The sequence below is a fragment of the Acipenser ruthenus genome, chromosome 2, assembly GCF_902713425.1.
Source record: "Acipenser ruthenus chromosome 2, fAciRut3.2 maternal haplotype, whole genome shotgun sequence".
Lineage (NCBI taxonomy): Eukaryota > Metazoa > Chordata > Actinopteri > Acipenseriformes > Acipenseridae > Acipenser > Acipenser ruthenus.
In genome coordinates, this window is record NC_081190.1 from 49,348,657 (window position 1) to 49,368,125 (window position 19,469).

The 19,469-nt window shown below is 38.1% G+C and overlaps 1 protein-coding gene across 2 annotated transcripts in view; it reads left to right on the forward strand.

The window, feature by feature from the left end:
- Nucleotides 1-3,953: 3,953 nt before the first annotated feature.
- The window catches only part of LOC117408401 (netrin receptor UNC5C-like), a 379,281-nt gene continuing 363,765 nt past the window's right edge, over nucleotides 3,954-19,469 (forward strand). For both annotated transcript variants that reach the window (XM_034013361.3, XM_034013362.3), the window contains exon 1: nucleotides 3,954-4,430. In XM_034013361.3, coding sequence (XP_033869252.3) covers nucleotides 4,316-4,430 — 115 coding nt within the window. In that variant the 5' untranslated portion in view covers nucleotides 3,954-4,315. The remainder of the gene's footprint in view (nucleotides 4,431-19,469) is intronic.

Sequence of the window (19,469 nt, forward strand, 5' to 3'; positions counted from 1 at the left end):
AGCTATAAAAGCAGACACCCTTATCCAGGGTGACTTACAATTGTTACAAGATATCACATTATGCATATATCACATTATTTTTACATACAATTACCCATTTATACAGTTGGGTTTTTACTGGAGCAATCTAGGTAAAGTACCTTGCTCAAGGGTACAGCAGCAGTGTCCTCCACCTGGGATTGAACCCATGACCCTCCGGTCAAGAGTCCAGAGCCCTAACCACTACTCCACACTTCTGCCCTATCTTCTGAAAAGTGTTGAATTTAAATTAAGGGAAGTAATGTTAAAACTACAATGCATTAGTAATATCTCACCAAGAATATTGTGTTCAGTTCTGGTCACCTCGTTACAAAAAGTATATTGCTGCTCTAGAAAGAGTGCAAAGAAGAGCAACCAGAATTATCCCGGGTTTAAAGGGCATGTCGTATGCAGACAGGCTAAAATAATTGAATCTATTCAGTCTTGAACAAAGAAGACTATGCGGCGATCTGATTCAAACATTCAAAATCCTAAAAGGTATAGACAATGTCAACCCGGGGGACTTCTTTGACTTGAAAAAAGAAAAAAGGACCAGGGGTCACAAATGGAGATTAGATAAAGGGGCATTCAGAACAGAAAATAGGAGGCACTTTTTTACACAGAGAATTGTGAGGGTCTGGAACCAACTCCCCAGTAATGTTGTTGAAGCTGACACCCTGGGATCCTTCAAGAAGCTGCTTGATGAGATTCTGGGATCAATAAGCTACTAACAACCAAACGAGCAAGATGGGCTGAATGGCCTCCTCTCGTTTGTAAACTTTCTTATGTTCTTATGTTCTTCTTTTGTTCTCATAACTTCATACATTACTCACTTAATTAATAAATAATAATCAAATTACAAGAATACAAATGATATTTGTTACCTCTTTAAGAATGAGCATATCTGCAGGGTTGTTCAGTGTTACTGTTGTTGTAGTCGCCCAAGTTCAGCTTCTAGAAGGAAAGCAGCTGATTTTGCTTGTAAAATGAATTTTTAGAAAGTTTTTCCTTTTTTAAAGTTGCTCAGAAGAAAACTTTCTTCCACAGGTTGGAAACCCACAGGAAAACATAGCATCATGTACATTTCTATGCAGCCTGCAGTGTCTTATACAGACGTGCTCAAATTTGTTGGTACCCTTACAGCTCATTGAAATAATGCTTCATTCCTCCTGAAAAGTGATGAAATTAAAAGCTATTTTATCATGTATACTTGCATGCCTTTGGTACGTCATAGAATAAAGCAAAGAAGCTGTGAAAAGAGATGAATTATTGCTTATTCTACAAAGATATTCTAAAATGGCCTGGACACATTTGTTGGTACCCCTTAGAAAAGGTAATAAATAATTGGATTATAGTGATATTTCAAACTAATTAGTTTCTTTAATTAGTATCACACAGGTCTCCAATCTTGTAATCAGTCATTCAGCCTATTTAAATGGAGAAGTAGTCACTGTGCTGTTTGGTATCATTGTGTCCACCACACTGAACATGGACCACAGAAAGCAAAGGAGAGAGTTGTCTGAGGAGATCAGAAAGAAAATAATAGACAAGCATGGTAAAGGTAAAGGCTACAAGACCATCTCCAAGCAGCTTGATGTTCCTGTGACAACAGTTGCAAATATTATTAAGAAGTTTAAGGTCCATGGAACTGTAGCCAACCTCCCTGGGCGCGGCCGCAAGAGGAAAATTGACCCCAGAGTGAACAGAAGCTTAGTGCGAATGGTAGAAAAAGAACCAAGGATAACTGCCAAAGAGATACAAGCTGAACTTCAAGGTGAAGGTACGTCAGTTTCTGATCGCACCATCCGTCGCTTTTTGAGCGAAAGCGGGCTCCATGGAAGAAGACCCAGGAGGACTCCACTTTTGAAAGAAAAACATAAAAAAGCCAGACTGGAATTTGCTAAAATGCATATTGACAAGCCACAATCCTTCTGGGAGAATGTCCTTTGGACAGATGAGTCAAAACTGGAGCTTTTTGGCAAGTCACATCAGCTCTATGTTCACAGACGAAAAAATGAAGCTTTCAAAGAAAAGAACACCATACCTACAGTGAAACATGGAGGAGGCTCGGTTATGTTTTGGGGCTGCTTTGCTGCGCCTGGCACAGGGTGCCTTGAATCTGTGCAGGGCACAATGAAATCTCAAGACTATCAAGGCATTCTGGAGCGAAACATACTGCCCAGTGTCAGAAAGCTCTGTCTCAGTCGCAAGTCATGGGTCCTCCAACAGGATAATGACCCAAAACACACAGATAAAAGCACCCAAAAATGGATAAGAACAAAACATTGGACACTTCTGAAGTGGCCTTCTATGAGTCCTGATCTGAATCCTATCGAACATCTATGGAAAGAGCTGAAACTTGCAGTCTGGAGAAGGCACCCATCAAACCTGAGACAGCTGGAGCAGTTTGCTCAGGAAGAGTGGGCCAAACTACCTGTTAACAGGTGCAGAAGTCTCATTGAGAGCTACAGAAAATGTTGGATTGCAGTGATTGCCTCTAAAGGTTGTGCAACAAAATATTAGGTTAGCGGTCCCATCATTTTTGTCCATGCCATTTTCATTTGTTTTATTATTTACAATATTATGTTGAATAAAAAATCAAAAGCAAAGTCTGATTTCTATTAAATATGGAATAAACAATGGTGGATGCCAATTACTTTGGTCAGTTTCAAGTTATTTCAGAGAAAATTGTGCATTCTTTGTTTTTTGTGGAGGGGTACCAACAAATTTGAGCACGTCTGTATAAGCAGTGATTGTGAAATGTTTGAAGTCACATATTGAGCACCTGAACATTGTGTCTGTAATTGCTAATATTAGTTTATTTTCAAGAAAAAGCTGTTTTTAGTCACTTAAGCTGCCATGGTAAACCAAGCCCCACATCTTGTCAGTCCCTAAAGTTTAAACAATCTCAGAAATGCCCCTGCTACATCGCTATAGGAAAGCATAAAAAGCTTTGAAAACAATAACTGCTAAAAACAATCTACCCGCTTAAATAAGGCAAATGCAAAAACAGCTTTAAGTACAAGCTTTGAAAATGATTTGCATGTTAACTGTTTAGTTTTGCTTTTAGTATCCCACTACCATATGCTGAATATTTGTTCAACACCATTTTGTTTATTTATTTATTTTTTTGGATTTGCCTCCTGTTTTAAGTGTTTGAATGTAAAGTACAAAGACTAAAACCTAGGCCTCTTCCCAAATGTAAAACAAAATAAATATCACGAGCTATTAAAAAAAAAAAAAGTATCTAAAAAGTAGCAAATATCGTACTAATAAATGTTTTTCAACTTTTAGCGCTGATTTATTGATATTTACCACAGAGCAAAAGCTTACTAACTGCCACTGGGAAAGGCAGACAGAAGTTGAGCGTGGTATCCCACAATGCCATGCCTACAGAAATATTCTGTAACAATAACAGTATATTCCCATTTATTTTCAAGTACAGTATATTTTCTGTAGAAAAATATGGAATTTCCCCTGTCAAACTATGGATTTTTATTTTTTTACAGTGCGAGGTAACCCCCAATAAAAACACCATTAACCAAAGTAAAGCATAGTAAAGGCATATTATATAACCCTTGTACAGCATGGTAAACTGCAAAATTATATAAAAAAAAATTAATGGTAACTTTTATAAAATCGTTGTATTTTGCTTTTATGTATTACTCTTCTCATAGAACACAGCTGTATATAATGTAGACATGTGTAAGTAAGTATTTATATTGACTTAACATTGACATATTTATGCTCGGTAATACAAACATAAAGATACAATTAACACATGTTTTACCGTAGAGACAAAGTCGTGTCGAGAAAGGGGGTTATAACGCGTGTTCCAAAATCCTGTCCAGATTTTAGCTCTTACCACAAGAAGCAGGGGTAAATTGGATCTTCATTGGCTAGAGAAGTGAGTCTAAGCAAGGGATTCCTCTCGTCTCAGCCTGGAGTTGAAAGATAGAGGCACAGAGTTCCAGCAGGATGCTCTCTCTATTATGATATTAACCGGGAACACTGCACTTTGTAACAGAAATGAACTTAACATTCCCAATCTCACCGTATTTTTCTTCACTGATCGCGTAAAACAAAAACAGAATCTTGTAGTCTTGAAAAGGAAATTGCCTAGTCTAGAGGGCGGTGGCATTTGCTTTTCTATCTAACTAGTCTGTGATATCCCTGGGACCTCTTGAACCTAGTTTCTGTGGTTCTGTTTTTTGAAACAGAGAGAAAGTACCGTTCGGTTTTGCCGAGAAGCGAGGATTTTGGTCAGAAGGGATTGTTGTTATATTCTGCGTTTATCATGAGAAAAAGTGAGCAGGCTGCGTATTGTGGAATAGGACTGGGATACTTTTTGCAAATGTACATCATACCTGGATTCATGGTCCTGTTTGTCTTCAGCACTGCTGCGGCTCAAGGTAAGAAACATGAACAGTAACGTATCTTTACCCGGAGGTTACAGACAGCAATAAAACGTGAACTTTAAATGAATATATATATATATATATATATATATATATATATATATATATATATATATATATATATATATATATATATATAATCACAAGGATGATTTCAGGTCCATCCCATCAATAACTGCATGCGAATTTCTTACTCTGTGTTGTATCCTAAAGAATTAGAAGTGTTAAAGGATTTTAAAAAGTGATCTTGTATCAATTGAAAAAGTAACAGTGTAACCTATTTTACCAGCGATCTCAACCTAGCCCCTAAATAAGCGAGCATGCGGTAGGCTACAGTACATTTCACAGAATTGTGCCCTTTAATTAGAGGTTAGCTACTGCCAACATCATTTTCTGATTTAAGTTTTCATGTATTACCCATTCTTGGCCCTGAGCATAAAGTAACCCAAAACTACCACATACAAGGAAAACAGATACCATACAGCCCATGTTAAATATTTCAGTTAAAAGTCAGGAAATGTCTGATTTGTGTATTTATTTACCATGTTACTTCAATTAAATATGTTGATAAACACGTTACTTTCCATTTGTAAAATCTAAACGTACAATGGACTTGAGCTTTGAAAAAATAACAAGGAGAATACAATCATAACTATTCTAAATCGCTATTGAGCGATTGTTGGGGGTAATTGCAGATGTTAAGTGCCAACACAGTCAATGATGTTGCTGAAGCATTCTGAGATTGGAGATAGATTAAAATAATCGGCCTCGGGCCAGCATTTCTGATGAATGAGGGAAAAGTGTCAGGACAAGGTTTCTTTCAGAAGTAGTTGTAAAACGAGAAGGAAAATGTGCAATAATACCAGCGCAGACTATCATCATCCATATTCTATACAGGCTACAACCTAACAAGTAACTTTATTTGGTTTTATATATAACTTTAATAAGTATATTGACTGTGGTGAATATATTATATTTATTTATTATTTTAAGATTTTCCTACAGTAGGCAATTTAAAGTTTTTTTTCTTCTCCAAGTTGTTAATTACATCATTACTTTTTAAATCCACAATACAAGTTATTTCCCCAAAAATATTTCTCCTTCCCTTTCCGTACCACTTAAAAATCCAAATTGAATCTTTTGGTATTGCGAGCATCTATTTCATCCACGTTCATGATGCCCATATATTTATAGAAACACACACACACACACATTTGTATATATAAACACACACACACACAAACTAATACATTTTTTAAAGTTCAAAGCAATCAGTTTCCATTCTCTGTTAAATACATTGATGAAACTATTTATGAATGTGTGCTTGTAGTGACGTCCATTTTAACGAATCAAAAAACATGTTTCACACACATAATACAGTGACATAATAAGATAAACCTAACTGGATAAGAGGATCACAGATATTTCTTTTGGCCAAAATATTAGGAGCAGGTACTTCCCAGCGACCAGTTATTAGATGCATTCTTTAAATAACTATGAAAATTGTATCATGAGATTGTTCAACCATTAGATGTATTCTGTATGAATAATACAACGAGTATTGATTTCAAAAAGGGCTATTAGATGTGACACAGTACAAAAAAGGCTATTCTGTTGTATCTACTGTAACATCTTGTAATGCTAATTGCATTTTTGTGTGCTCCTTCTAGACATATTAAAATGTTTGAAAAGTGTAATTTTTAGCCTGCCTTTTTATTGATACAGATAGTCTGTAATTTTAACATAATGTAGCGTTTCACGCAGTAGGCAGAACAGAAGGAGACAACACGCTGCTTTTAGGTTCAAAGCTTTATTTAGGATATCTCTCAGCACCCTACAGAGCCCACTGCTCTAGCTGCTTGCCCTGGAATGACCACAATGAGCGTGCACGCCCCCTTTTATAACTTAGGGTGCCAGAGCGAACAGCTATCCCATTGGTCCCCAGCCGCACACTAGGACCAATGGGCACACACAACCAAGAGCCAATGACAGGGGCCAGAGCGCACCATGCATGCAGGATAGCTCGCACAGCCACAGGGACAGAGCGAACCCGCAACTACAGGTAATACAGACGGGGGGGGGGGGGGGGGGAAGGAACACAATACAATGGTATTAACAGCACACAGACAGAGAAACAAGAGGGAATACAGTACACAAACATGATACATGGATCGCTACATTACCCCCACCTTAGTCTTTTTGCCCCTGAAAAGTTCACAGGGCGCCATGCAGCATATAACCGTGATCGGCAACCTCCACCCCTGAAACACAGACCCCCTCCCCGCATGTCCGGTTTTCCCTCTAACTGCTTTGGTGGGTGGGCCTGCGAGCCGTGCTGTGCGGAAGGCAATCTGCTTTCCTCCTCTGGCCTGAGTGACTCTCGGCACCCCAGTATCAGAGGCTCCCTCTCAGGCAACAAGGGTCTTCCCTCAGGCGACGGCAGATCTGGGCTCTTCGGCAGCAGTTCTCTCTGCTCCTGCCCCTTGGTCGCACTCCTTGGAGGAGACCTTAAAAGGACTGGCGCTTCCAGCAGTGGCTCTCTTAAAAGGGCAGACGGCAGCGGCGCTCTCTCAGGCGGCGGTGGCAGCGGCGCTCTCTCAGGCGGCCGCGGCCCTCCTCAGGCGGATACAAAAATCAGATGTTCATATTTGCTAGATATGACAAAAATACCTTGTACCAAAAAATGGCCAATGAAAAAGAGCTACGTGTGATATGTGAGATTTATATATATATATATATATATATATATATATATATATATATATATATATATATATATATATATATATATATACAGTACTGTGCAAAAGTTTTAGCCAGGTGTGAAAAAATGGTGTAAAGTAAGAATGCTTTCAAAAATAGACATGTTAACAGTTTATATTTATCAATTAACAAAATGCAAAGTGAGTGAACAGAAGAAAAATCTACATCAAATCAATATTTGGTGTGACCACCCTTTGCCTTCAAAACAGCATCAATTCTTCTAGGTACACTTGCACACAGTTTTTGAAGGAACTCGGCAGGTAGGTTGGCCCAAACATCTTGGAGAACTAACCACAGTTCTTCTGTGGATTCAGGCAGCCTCATTTGCTTCTCTCTCTTCATGTAATCCCAGACAGACTCGATGATGTTGAGATCAGGGCTCTGTGGGGGCCATACCATCACTTCCAGGACTCCTTGTTCTTCTTTACGCTGAAGATAGTTCTTAATGACTTTCGCTGTATGTTTGAGGTCGTTGTCATGCTGCCTCCCTGATGGTATTGCATGATGGATAAGTATCTGCCTGTACTTCTCAGCATTTGCAGAAATGCAGCCCCAAACTTGCAAGGAACCTCCACCATGCTTCACTGTTGCCTGCAGACACTCATTCGTGTACTGCTCTCCAGCCCTTCGGCGAACAAACTGCCTTCTGCTACAGCCAAATATTTCAAATTTTGACTCATCAGTCCAGAGCACCTGCTGCCATTTTTCTGCACCCTAGTTCCTGTGTTTTCGTGCATAGTTGAGTCGCTTGGCCTTGTTTCCACGTTGGAGGTATGGCTTTTTGGCCACAAGTCTTCCATGAAGGCCACTTCTGACCAGACTTCTCCGGACAGTAGATGGGTGTACCAGGGTCCCACTGTTTTCTGCCAATTCTGAGCTGATGGCACTGCTGGACATCTTCCGATTGCGAAGGGAACTAAGCATGATGTGTCTTTCATCTGCTGCAGTAAGTTTCCTTGGCCGACCACTGCATCTACGGTCCTCAACGTTGCCCGTTTCTTTGTGCTTCTTCAAAAGAGCTTGGACAGCACATCTGGAAACCCCTGTCTGCCTTGAAATTTCTGCCTGGGAGAGACCTTGCTGATGCAGTATAACTACCTTGTGTCTTGTTGCTGTGCTCAGTCTTGCCATGGTGTATGACTTTTGACAGTAAACTGTCTTCAGCAACCTCACCTTGTTAGCTGAGTTTGGCTGTTCCTCACCCAGTTTTATTCCTCCTACACAGCTGTTTCTGTTTCAGTTAATGATTGTGTTTCAACCTACATATTGAATTGATGATCATTAGCACCTGTTTGGTATAATTGTTTAATCATACACCTGACTATATGCCTACAAAATCCCTGACTTTGTGCAAGTGTACCTAGAAGAATTGATGCTGTTTTGAAGGCAAAGGGTGGTCACACCAAATATGGATTTGATTTAGATTTTTCTTCTGTTCACTCACTTTGCATTTAGTTAATTGATAAATATAATCTATTAATGTCTATTTTTGAAAGCATTCTTACTTTATAGCATTTTTTCACACCTGCCTAAAACTTTTGCACAGTACTGTATATATATATATATATATATATATATATATATATATATATATATATATATATATATATAATCAATCGACAGGATCAACACAGCAACTCTTGAGCCTCTATTTAAAAGTTTTAGACAGCAAAAAGTAAACAAACCAGATTATGCGTACGCACTCATAGTGATCTCTATGGAAAGCCATCTGGGACAAAAATGCTTTGTGCTGTCGCTGTTTTAGAGCGAGCCAGTACCCATCTTCCTGAGGTTTGTACAGCTGCATGTAGATACACGCGAGGCCCACAATGCAAATCGTATTGGACAGTGGAGTATAAATACCTACAGTACTACAGAACAACGTGGATACAATTTAAAGGTATGAAGTTTATTTTGTAGACCAAAAGTAAAATTAAATAACTGTTAAATACATTACAATTTTATAAGATAACATGCAATGACCTTACAGGATATTAAGTTTATTCGGTGTCTATAAAATGCTAATCTAATCTGTCATGGAGATTATTTTGTTATACACTGGTTTCACCCACCCTAAAAACGAACACATAATATGTAGATCATTTTTACTTTATCAAAATTCTGACTATAAAAAAAAAAAAAAAAAAAGCAGGAGCAAATAGCTAGCTATAACGTTACCATGATCCAAGTAACGTCTTCCTTGTTTTATCAGTACAAATAATAGATAAATACAATCTTGAGGTGCATTAATTTAGGGTTACCATATGGCTCTAGATTAACCGGACGCTTTGAGACAGACCGGGATTTCAAAATTCCCCCTAAACTGAAAGTAATTCAGGTATAAATGAGCTCCACCTTTGCTGAGATTAATCCTGCTGTGGTGGAATTGCTTGGGAGCAGCAAACAAGTCACACTGATCAGATGCTTCTGATCAGATCGTAATGAACGAATAGCTAAAATATCGATAGAGCAACGAGATGATGATGCGATTGTATTTGCAGAATAATATGGGCGACTGAATTTTAACAAACGGAAAAAAATAGCGACTGGCTGCAATTCATTCTTAGTATAATATAATTATTTGACACGCATGCAGGTATTTAAGCACCATTATTAATTGTAGCTAAGGATGGTTCATTTACACATTCATTTATTTCAATTTAGGGGCAAGTTTGAAATCCTGTTCTGTCTCACAGCGTCCGGTTTATCTGGAGCCACATGGTAACCCTAATACATTTTTTATACTAGATTAACGCTACCTTCTCCCGTTAAACTAGTGAAGCGCGTGCTTTAACACAAAATGTTTTATATATATATATATATATATATATATATATATATATATATATATATATATATATATATATATATATATATATAAATGGCTTGGATAAATTAAGTGCTGTGATTGGCTTAACGAGATCACATGACCGTACGGTAACTATATGATAGTTTGGGATATTCAGTCTATTTAAAACTGTAGGTAGGTGTTTATTTTTATTTATTTTTTTAAATTATTTTTATATCTATAATTATTAGTCGAATAAACCGCTACCGAATAAGACCATGTTGCTACCTACTTTCCACGCAGGTAGCAAATATTCACTACTGCCTTAAAAAGTTAACTTCTAGCCCTGATATTATATATTTTTTGTTGTGACTTTCTGTTATGTGGAATATAATAAACGAGAAGCAAAACGGTGAGTTTTTTTCACCTTCACTGTACAACGTCATTTTCACGTTTGTTTTAGTTGAAGTGTTTAAAGTTAAATTTCAGTTTTCATTTGCTTGTTCGGCTACAGAAAGGCACAAATAAACCTTGTGTTATTACTTTATGAAAACGTGTCTATGGCTGCTGTTTATTGTGAAGAAACGGCAATGGCAAGGAATGAAAAATAAAATTAAAAATAAAATGCGGTGTCAACATTATGTACTATTTATTTTGGGAATAAACAAAACAACGTTTAACTTGAACTGCTATTTGGCATAAATTGTTTTGTAGTTAATTCACTGGGATAAAGCAAGTCCTACAGAACTTATTCTTTACTCCTGAGATATTTTTCTATTTTAATGTGTTAAATATTGTAAGGTCTTGCTGTAAAATAAAGGCACACACACACACACACACACACACACACACATACACAGGGGCCACGCCCCCCTCCCCGCCCCTGCTGCTATGCTGTCCCTGCCTGCATACAGAGCAATATCATGGCTTTTATTACTTTTTGAAAACGAACGAATATTTAAATTATGAAAATCACGTGTTCGTCCCAGCACTACTTAAATGTGTAAAGGATTTTAACCCTTTGAAGTCCATTTATTAAGTGTGTGTCAGGCGCGTCAAGTCCAATTTATTTTCACACGCGCAGTTAATTTTAGACGCAGTGTTTAAAAGTATTTTTTTTCCACAGTCAAACGGGTTTAAAAGGCCCCCTTTCGTTCGCTATTGCTTTCACATATGCTAATAAATAATAATAATAATAATAATAATAATAATAATAATAATAATAATAATAATAGTCGTACATACCAATTAATCATCTCCTGATCACTCGTTTTATCACCAAACTCCTCAATAATGCGATCCAAGTCATTATTTCATTACTATAACATCTCAAAAAAGCTCTGCAAATGTCCGTGATATTCTCTGTGCGCTGATTCAGTAACAGCCAGCTTGTTTCCTTACGGCCGCCCCTATCTGATGCCAGGGGCAAGTTTGACTATTCATGAGATAAGCGTTTTTTTTTTTTTTTTTTTGGCTTGTCTCGGCTCCTGTCGCTCCCACTCGGCCATTGAATTGTTTTCTCGGCTTTTTCCAGAGAAAAAACGACTAAAACCCGTTTTTTGCATTTTTTTGATGATGTCGGACAGGGTCCAACATTGGACAGGATAGGAATAATTTACCAGGTCCGACATAGGACTGCAAAGGGTTAAGAGATGAAATAAATTGAAAACTGTATTAAAATCTTAGGTCCATTGGCTATTATACAATGTGACTTTACAATGCATTTCTCTTTCTTAAAGTAGAAGTTCCATGATTGTATATATTAGGCTGGCACCAGAGGGCAGAAAAGGGCTTTGAAAGCAATAGCATGTTTTTCTAATACAGTAACTGTTCCATCAAACATTATTAATTATGATGCATTGTGGCAAAGTGCCCCGCCCCTGTGTGCATTTGTGTGTTTTGTGTATGTATGCGTGCGTATGTAAATGTTGGTGTATAGATTGGTACACGGGATATAAACGGGTCTGTGTTTCACGTGTATTTAAAAAGTGTAGATTTGTATTTAGGCACGAGGAGAGCACAAATCACTTCACGCGCTGGTTAAATGTAATATGTGAGCACGGGGTTGCACAGAATTAATTCACGTGCTGGGATTCAAGTGAATAATTAATTAGTAATTGAATCCCAGCACAATAGTATATATAGACGCACATTTCTTGCACTCAGGGTTAGGTGTTCGGAAGAGGAGAACGGGTGAGAGAGAGAGGAGTAAAAGTAAAGTAAAATCGTAAAGAGAAGTGTTTGTACTCACCGTGTTTGTTTGTCTCCGTGCACCGTTTGTTAAGTGTTTAGTCCGTTTTGTATGTCTATTTATTTTGGCGTGTAGTGCCGTGTCCAGTGTTTTGTGCTGTTTTCAACCCTTTTATTTGTTATTAAACGCTGAGTGCAGCCATTGCACTCAGCTCATCACAACCACCGTCTCTGTCTGTTTACTCCCTGCTTCTGGTCTGACGCCACCCACTCCGGCCGTCTTTGTGACATGCATGCTGATCACTTAGTAAAAATATGTATGAATTTCTACACAGTGCTCGAGTACTGCCGGAACGCAGCAGAACAGAGTTCCAGCACTTTTTGCTAACTTTTTGACAATAAATATAAATCTATTCCAGCAAACTATGTTCGAATTTGATCACACACATGTGAAAATGTATCATACAATATCTACGTCGCCTTGTTCTGGACGTCGCGACAGCAAACTCACGCTGCCTGAGCCTGGTCATGTCAACCGTCACGCCGTGGGCCGTCGACCCTCAAAGTTGATCAAAAGCAGAAGACATCTAGTAACCTCCTAGACGTGGATTCTTTTTCATCAAGAAAAGTCGGTAAACATATAATACGATGTTGTGGAGAGAGAAGGCGCTTTTGTGCATGATTTGTAAACAGTGAACCGGGTGTAAAGAACTAATTTCATTGTACCTTTTTTCCAATGGCTAAAATTACCATTTTGTCCCTTGAGTGATATGTATTTCCCTACATATCTCAAATGCACCATTCAAAGCAATAATTTTTTAATAGTCGCCAATCACTATGTAACACAATTTTTGTTCCTGGGTAGGAAGTGTTATTTCCTAATTGCTTATGCCTCAAAAGTATAGAAAATGGCTATTATTCCCCACAAACTTTGCTTTTGTGACCAGGACAGTGATATTTTGAAATTTACCTATTTCCAATGAGAAAACGGGCGAATTTGTGTCTTTTCGTTCACATAAAGTCAGAAAAAAACAACATATGAATCCAAATTAACATGTATTTATACTAAAGTAATACAAAAATGACTACAAAAGATTTAGAAGTGAGTAGTTTTTCGAGATTTACGATTATACTGTAAATCACTTTCACGAATCTGCCCCCAAATGTAGTCTCCCATCATGTTCTCGTTATACTGTCCTTGGTAGCGGCATTCAAAGTGCAGTATATCCTGGTGGAAGTGCTTGCCTTGCTCCTCCGAGTACGCTCCCATGTTCTCCTTGAATTTATCAAGATGAGCATCAAGGATATGGACTTTGAGGGACATCCTACAGCCCATTGTGCCGTAGTTCTTCACCAGAGTCTCAACCAGCTCCACATAGTTTTCGGCCTTGTGATTGCCCAGGAAGCCCCGAACCACTGTGACAAAGTTGTTCCAAGCCGCTTTCTCCTTACTAGTGAGCTTCTTGGGGAATTCATTGCACTCCAGGATCTTCTTTATCTGTGGTCCGACGAAGACACCGGCTTTGACCTTTGCCTCAGACAGCTTAGGGAAGAAGTCTTGAAGGTACTTGAAGGCTGCCGACGCCTTATCTAGAGCTCTGTCAAATTGTTTCATAAGGCCCAATTTGATGTGCAGTGGTGGCATCAGCACCTTCCGGGGGTCCACCAGTGGCTCCCACTTGACGTTGTTCCTCCCCACAGAGAACTCGGTCCGCATGGAAGGGTCCACCATGCAGAAGTAGCAGTTGCTCGAGTGGTCAGTGGGTTCCCGCCAAATTCTTGGGATAGCGAACTTCATGGCTCTTTTCCCCTCTGTGCCATCCTACAAAAATACATTTATTTCACCCATGACTAATGTATAAGAGATTCTCACAACATTTTTCATATATGATATATTTTTTCAATAACATTGAAAATTGTAAAACATTTTAAAATTAAAAACTTTTACAATTTTAAAAATTAACACATTTTATAACATAAGATTCCGAGCAACAATTGTCCATCTTACCTTCCAGAGTTTTTTTGCAGTGCTCGCAGGTGCCCAGGGTTTGTCTTGATCCCCGACAGGCATGCCGAAATATGCCTTGTAGGCCTCACACATCTTAGCAGATGCTTCCACGGAGTACGTTTTCGCTCTTGTCTTGATAAATTGGCCGCAGACATATCAAAATGTGTCTGCCGGATGCTTGCAGCCTCTTGATGCCATCTCAGAAAAATGCAGATATGTATCCACTTAGGCAGCTGGAACTAAACTGAACTGGTGGGCTTAAGGCCCCTGTATTTATACTACTATTTATATTACTGGAAAGTTCTAGAAAGTTCTAGAAGTTACTCCAAGTTTACTCAGCACTGAATCTATGTTCTGGAAAATAGGTAAATTTCAAAATATCACTGTCCTGGTCACAAAAGCAAAGTTTGTGGGGAATAATAGCCATTTTCTATACTTTTGAGTATTTTGTTACACAGTGTTATGTTTTGTATCCCCCATTTGGTTCTGCCCAATCATTGCATTTTAGTAAACTGTAGAATCTCGGGACAGATCATATGAATTTTAATATTATATTATGGTTTATTGTAAAGGTTGGTATTGCTTTGAGGTGAATACCCCGGAAATGCTGTATCAATTCTAACACAACACTGACATGGTCGATTTGCATGGGAGTAAAAAGACACAGCAAGCCTGAGTTTTAAATTTTACAGAAGGTCCTGATGTCTTGTAAAAAAGTCAGAGCACCTCTGAGAAAATTATCTGGGCTAAAAATAAATAGACGGTTTGCACAGGACTTCACCGATGTCAGTAAAAATTCCAAAAGCACCTGTTTATGTGGTGATTTTTAGTCCAGTGCGAATCCGGGCTTTAGTTCATTTTTAACTGTTGTTGAAATGATATAGTAAGTTACGGGAGGTTTTTTTTTTGGGCACTGATTGTACAACATAGTGGAACATTATTATATTGAAAGCATGATTTATAAATCATGTATAGGTACCATGCCAAAATAAATAAACAATAATGAATAAAGCATGAAGAATTCCATACTAAATATTATTTAAGAAATAGTAATAATAGAAATATGTTAATCACACAAGGTGGCTGGTGACAAGACATCCTTTTTCTGTTCTGGAGGGGTCTGATAAATTCCGATGTTGCAGTTTTATCTCTGTGGATGCAACAGATATTCAGCTGCCACATGACTGACCAAAAACCAGTAATCCCAAACTCAGGATACCTCAAACACATTTCATATAGCCTAAAGTTGAAGTATATTCAATGCAACCTTGAATATCAAACACTCGATAATGAGAATAAAATATGTGTTGCCAGAGCAGTTTGTATAATACTGTCTACTGATGTTTATATTCTGTATACATACTGGGATTGGCAGAAAAGTGGATAAGATTAAAGAGATGACATGGATCTTGCAAGCTGCCCAGTGGAAGGTTTGAGATTTTGCAGGCAGTGGCAATGGTGCCTGTGCTGATAGTACAGTAATTACTGTACATGTCTGTCAATTTCGTTTTCTGCTCCTGGCTTTTGAGTTGTTTTTCTGTAATAAGTGAGCCTAATCATTTTTAAGAGCCAAGGATCAAATGCAGTGAGTGAGAGTAAGACAATCTTATCTCTGTCTGGAGCCCACTCAACATAGCTCACATAGAAATATCCTGCAGTGACTCAGAGCTAACTGCTTTTAGCAGCTGATGGAAAGTCAACTTACTTGAGAAAGATTTATTGTAAAGATCAGTTTCATGTTTAAAAATATTGAATCAGAGAAATCAGTTGGTTCTTCAATGACAGGTTTCTAAATAAACATACAGTAACCGACATGATCCCTTGTTTCAGTATACAAGCTTGCTATCTGGGTATTCTGGCTGTAGTACTAGACCTTGTGATGACAAGAAAGCAAGGAAAAAGGCTTAATTTAAATAAAACAATTTAGTTAAAAAAAAATTGTAAATCACACGTTTAGTGTCTTACTCAACCAAAATCACACGCTTTAGTTTAACTGTGTGAACAAGTGGTGTATAACAAATGTCAACCTCATTTTCTGCAGTAGGCATGTGGGTGAACTACAGATTCCAGCATCCTTAGGGTGTCGGAGTGACATTCACCTGAGGAATGTTGTTTAAAAATACTGCGATTGGAGAGTAAGTGGCTATTCCTTTCAATGGCCACCACAACTGCATAAAACCCTTCTGAATATTAAAAATCCATTAGCTTAGTCCAGTGGTGGCCAACACGTGGATCGCAATCCACTCGTGGCTCTCCAGAGATTTTTGGTGGATCTTGGGGCATCAACACACAAGCATAGAATAGTTTTAACAGGGTTGATTGCATATTTAAAAATATAATTCCTGACAATGAATACATACAATGAAAAATTACATTCATTCCAAACAGTCAATGGCGCTAAAAACTGTACTGTTTGGTGGTTTCAATGGATCGCTTTGTGGTATGAGTTACAAAAGATGGGGGAGAGCCTTCTGTGCCTTCAAGTCATACAGATTTGGATGAAAATATCCCAGCTGTTTTAAAGAAGGCGAAACTGGCGCCAAAGCGTAACATTAGCGAAAGGCGGGAGCTGGAAGTTTCCATTATGGAACTGAATGACAAACCTTTTTACTGTGCAACACAAGTTTGAGCATGGCTCATGCTGGTAACCGAAGCACCAGTTTAAAGCAGCAGGTGATTACTCAGCAGGCGCTAAAATGAATGAAACAGAAATGATCACAATGGCTAGCTTAAGATTGCTTGACTGTTGGCAATGGAAAAACGACTGTTTGCGGATGCAGAATTGGTGAAAGGCTGCATTTTCGAAACGATGAAGATCCTTACAGCTGATGAGCATAACCCAGTCGTGTAGTGAGTTCGTAATTTACAGCTGAGCCGCAACACAATGTTGCGCAGAATCAATTCAATATCTGATGAAGTTTGTCTGTTCAGCTCTGCTGCCTTAGCCTTGTGCTCGATGAAAGCACTGACATTTGTGATACAGCCCAGTTGTGTGTCTGGGTTCGAGGTGTGGATCAGGAAAGCTTGGAGCCTTTTGAAGTTATGTTGGCTCTACGAGGGCAGAATATGGTGATCTGATTCAGCACTCTGGAGTACGCTGGTTGAGTAGATGAAAATTTCTTCTACGCTTCATTACCCCAGATGAAAGAATTTCTAGCTAACAAGCAGATTACCAAGTTTGACGAATTCTTGAAGGATATTGAATGGGTCTTTTGAGCCTAAGGTAGAAAAAATTGTGAAAACCACAGCAGGCAAAAGTTCCTACTAAACATTAGGCACTAGGCATTTGTGCTTTTTTATTCCATCGTTTGTGCAAAAAACAAAAAGGGGACACATTTGTCTACTTGACTAAGATGGTTCTTTCATTTTAATAAATTCAGATGTTCAATGTTACTTTTATGGGGCGATTTTGGACAAAAAGGTCACAAAATACACAGCAACTTTTCAGGACTTCCTTTTCCTCTGATATGTTTTATTTTATTTCTCTTATTTTCATTGCTACCGTAACGTATTGGTCACCACTGGCTAAAAGCCAGATATTCACAGTTGATCAAAAGGGTTTTACTTTACTGTACTCTTGTTCATTTTATTGTTGGTGGATAGTGGAGCCCATTGAGATCCACCAAAATGGATCTCAATACTTGGTCTACTGGCCACCACTGCCTTTTTCCATTCTCAATAGGCGTTGATTGTGTGCCATATACATATTTTCAAACCCCTTCACTTTAATTAACTGACATTCTTTAACAGGCAGTTTGTTTTGGAATGTGAGGGGGTGAAAACCCCTCACTTGTAAATATTGTTTATTTTTGTGATTTATTTTGTGCCTGTAACTTTGTGAACTTGGAATTACAGGGTTCTAATTAACAAATTGGTAAAAATTGTGATATTGTTGTGGGAAGCTTATATCTAAAGTCTTTGTGCTATACAACATGTTCAATACATGGGAGCTACTTTAATCATAAGGTAAAATGTATTTGTAAAAAGTTCTAACTACATATCCCCCTAAGGAGTTTGAATTATAAGGGTTTATCTGCTCCACCAATCAGAAAGCCCCTTACTAGCTTACAACCCCTTACAGTGCCACCAGACCAGATCTAGCAATCATGGCAAGCAGACCACAACATAATGCTGCCATGTATTATTATTATTATTGTTATTTATTTCTTAGCAGACGCCCTTATCCAGGGCGACTTACAATCGTAAGCAAATACATTTCAAGTGTTACAATACAAGTAATACAATAAGAGCAAGAAATACAATAACAGTAATACAGTTGTGAACACTAGTAAAACAGGTTAAAAGACTACAGGTACAGGGAATACATGAAGAGATGGGTTGGGCTGTTAGAATGTCTGGAAAGGGTGCTTACCAACTGAATTCATGAGTGTAATGTTGTCAAGGCAGAAAGTGACAACATGAGCAAGAGAGAGAGACCCCGAAGACTATTTAAATCTGAGCATGTTCCCAGGTGTGTTTAATAAACCTGACTTATTATACCAAGTCATTAATACTGTAATAAGATTATTAAATATTCACATACAGTACTTGTCTCTTCAAGTTTAACAAAAATTTGCATATTCATACATTTGCATATTATACGTTTTTAATATCAAGTTATATGTAGTTCATAGATTCAGAGATGATTATAATTTTAATTATTACACACAACATTCTGATACATGCAATTTATATTTCAGTCAAATCATAGAGCAGATACAGATAGACTGCGGCTCACAGCAGGGGTCCCCCCAGCCAGGCACCAGTGATAGCACTCCAATGCAAACGCACTGTATTGGTATCTTTGCAGCAGTGCAGGGTCTATGCAGCCACAGAGCAGTTTAGATGCATGATTATATGGTTTTATTAATTAAACACCAAAACCTAGTAGACTTTTTGTCATTGAGCATGAATAAAGTGAAGTATGATGTACTTAGCATGCATTCTACCAAACAGGCAGGTAATATGGCGACTGAAACTCAGTTGTGTATCATCACATGCAGGCTTCCAGCAGTGTTTCTGGGAAGAATAAAGTAACGATTTGGCTTTGATTAGATGTGCCTGTCATCTGTTATTTCTGTAAATGTTGACTAGAGATCATATATTTCTAACCCTCCTTCAAGTTCTAGGTAAAGAAATACTGTGTTGTACATGAATCCAAATAAATAAGGCCCCGTTCTCCACATCAACTGGGAGGATCCTTGTAGACAGAATTAACACTGCAAGGCAAAATGAGACAAGGGATGACATTGTTTTTTTAACCTTCTAAACCCATTACAATGAA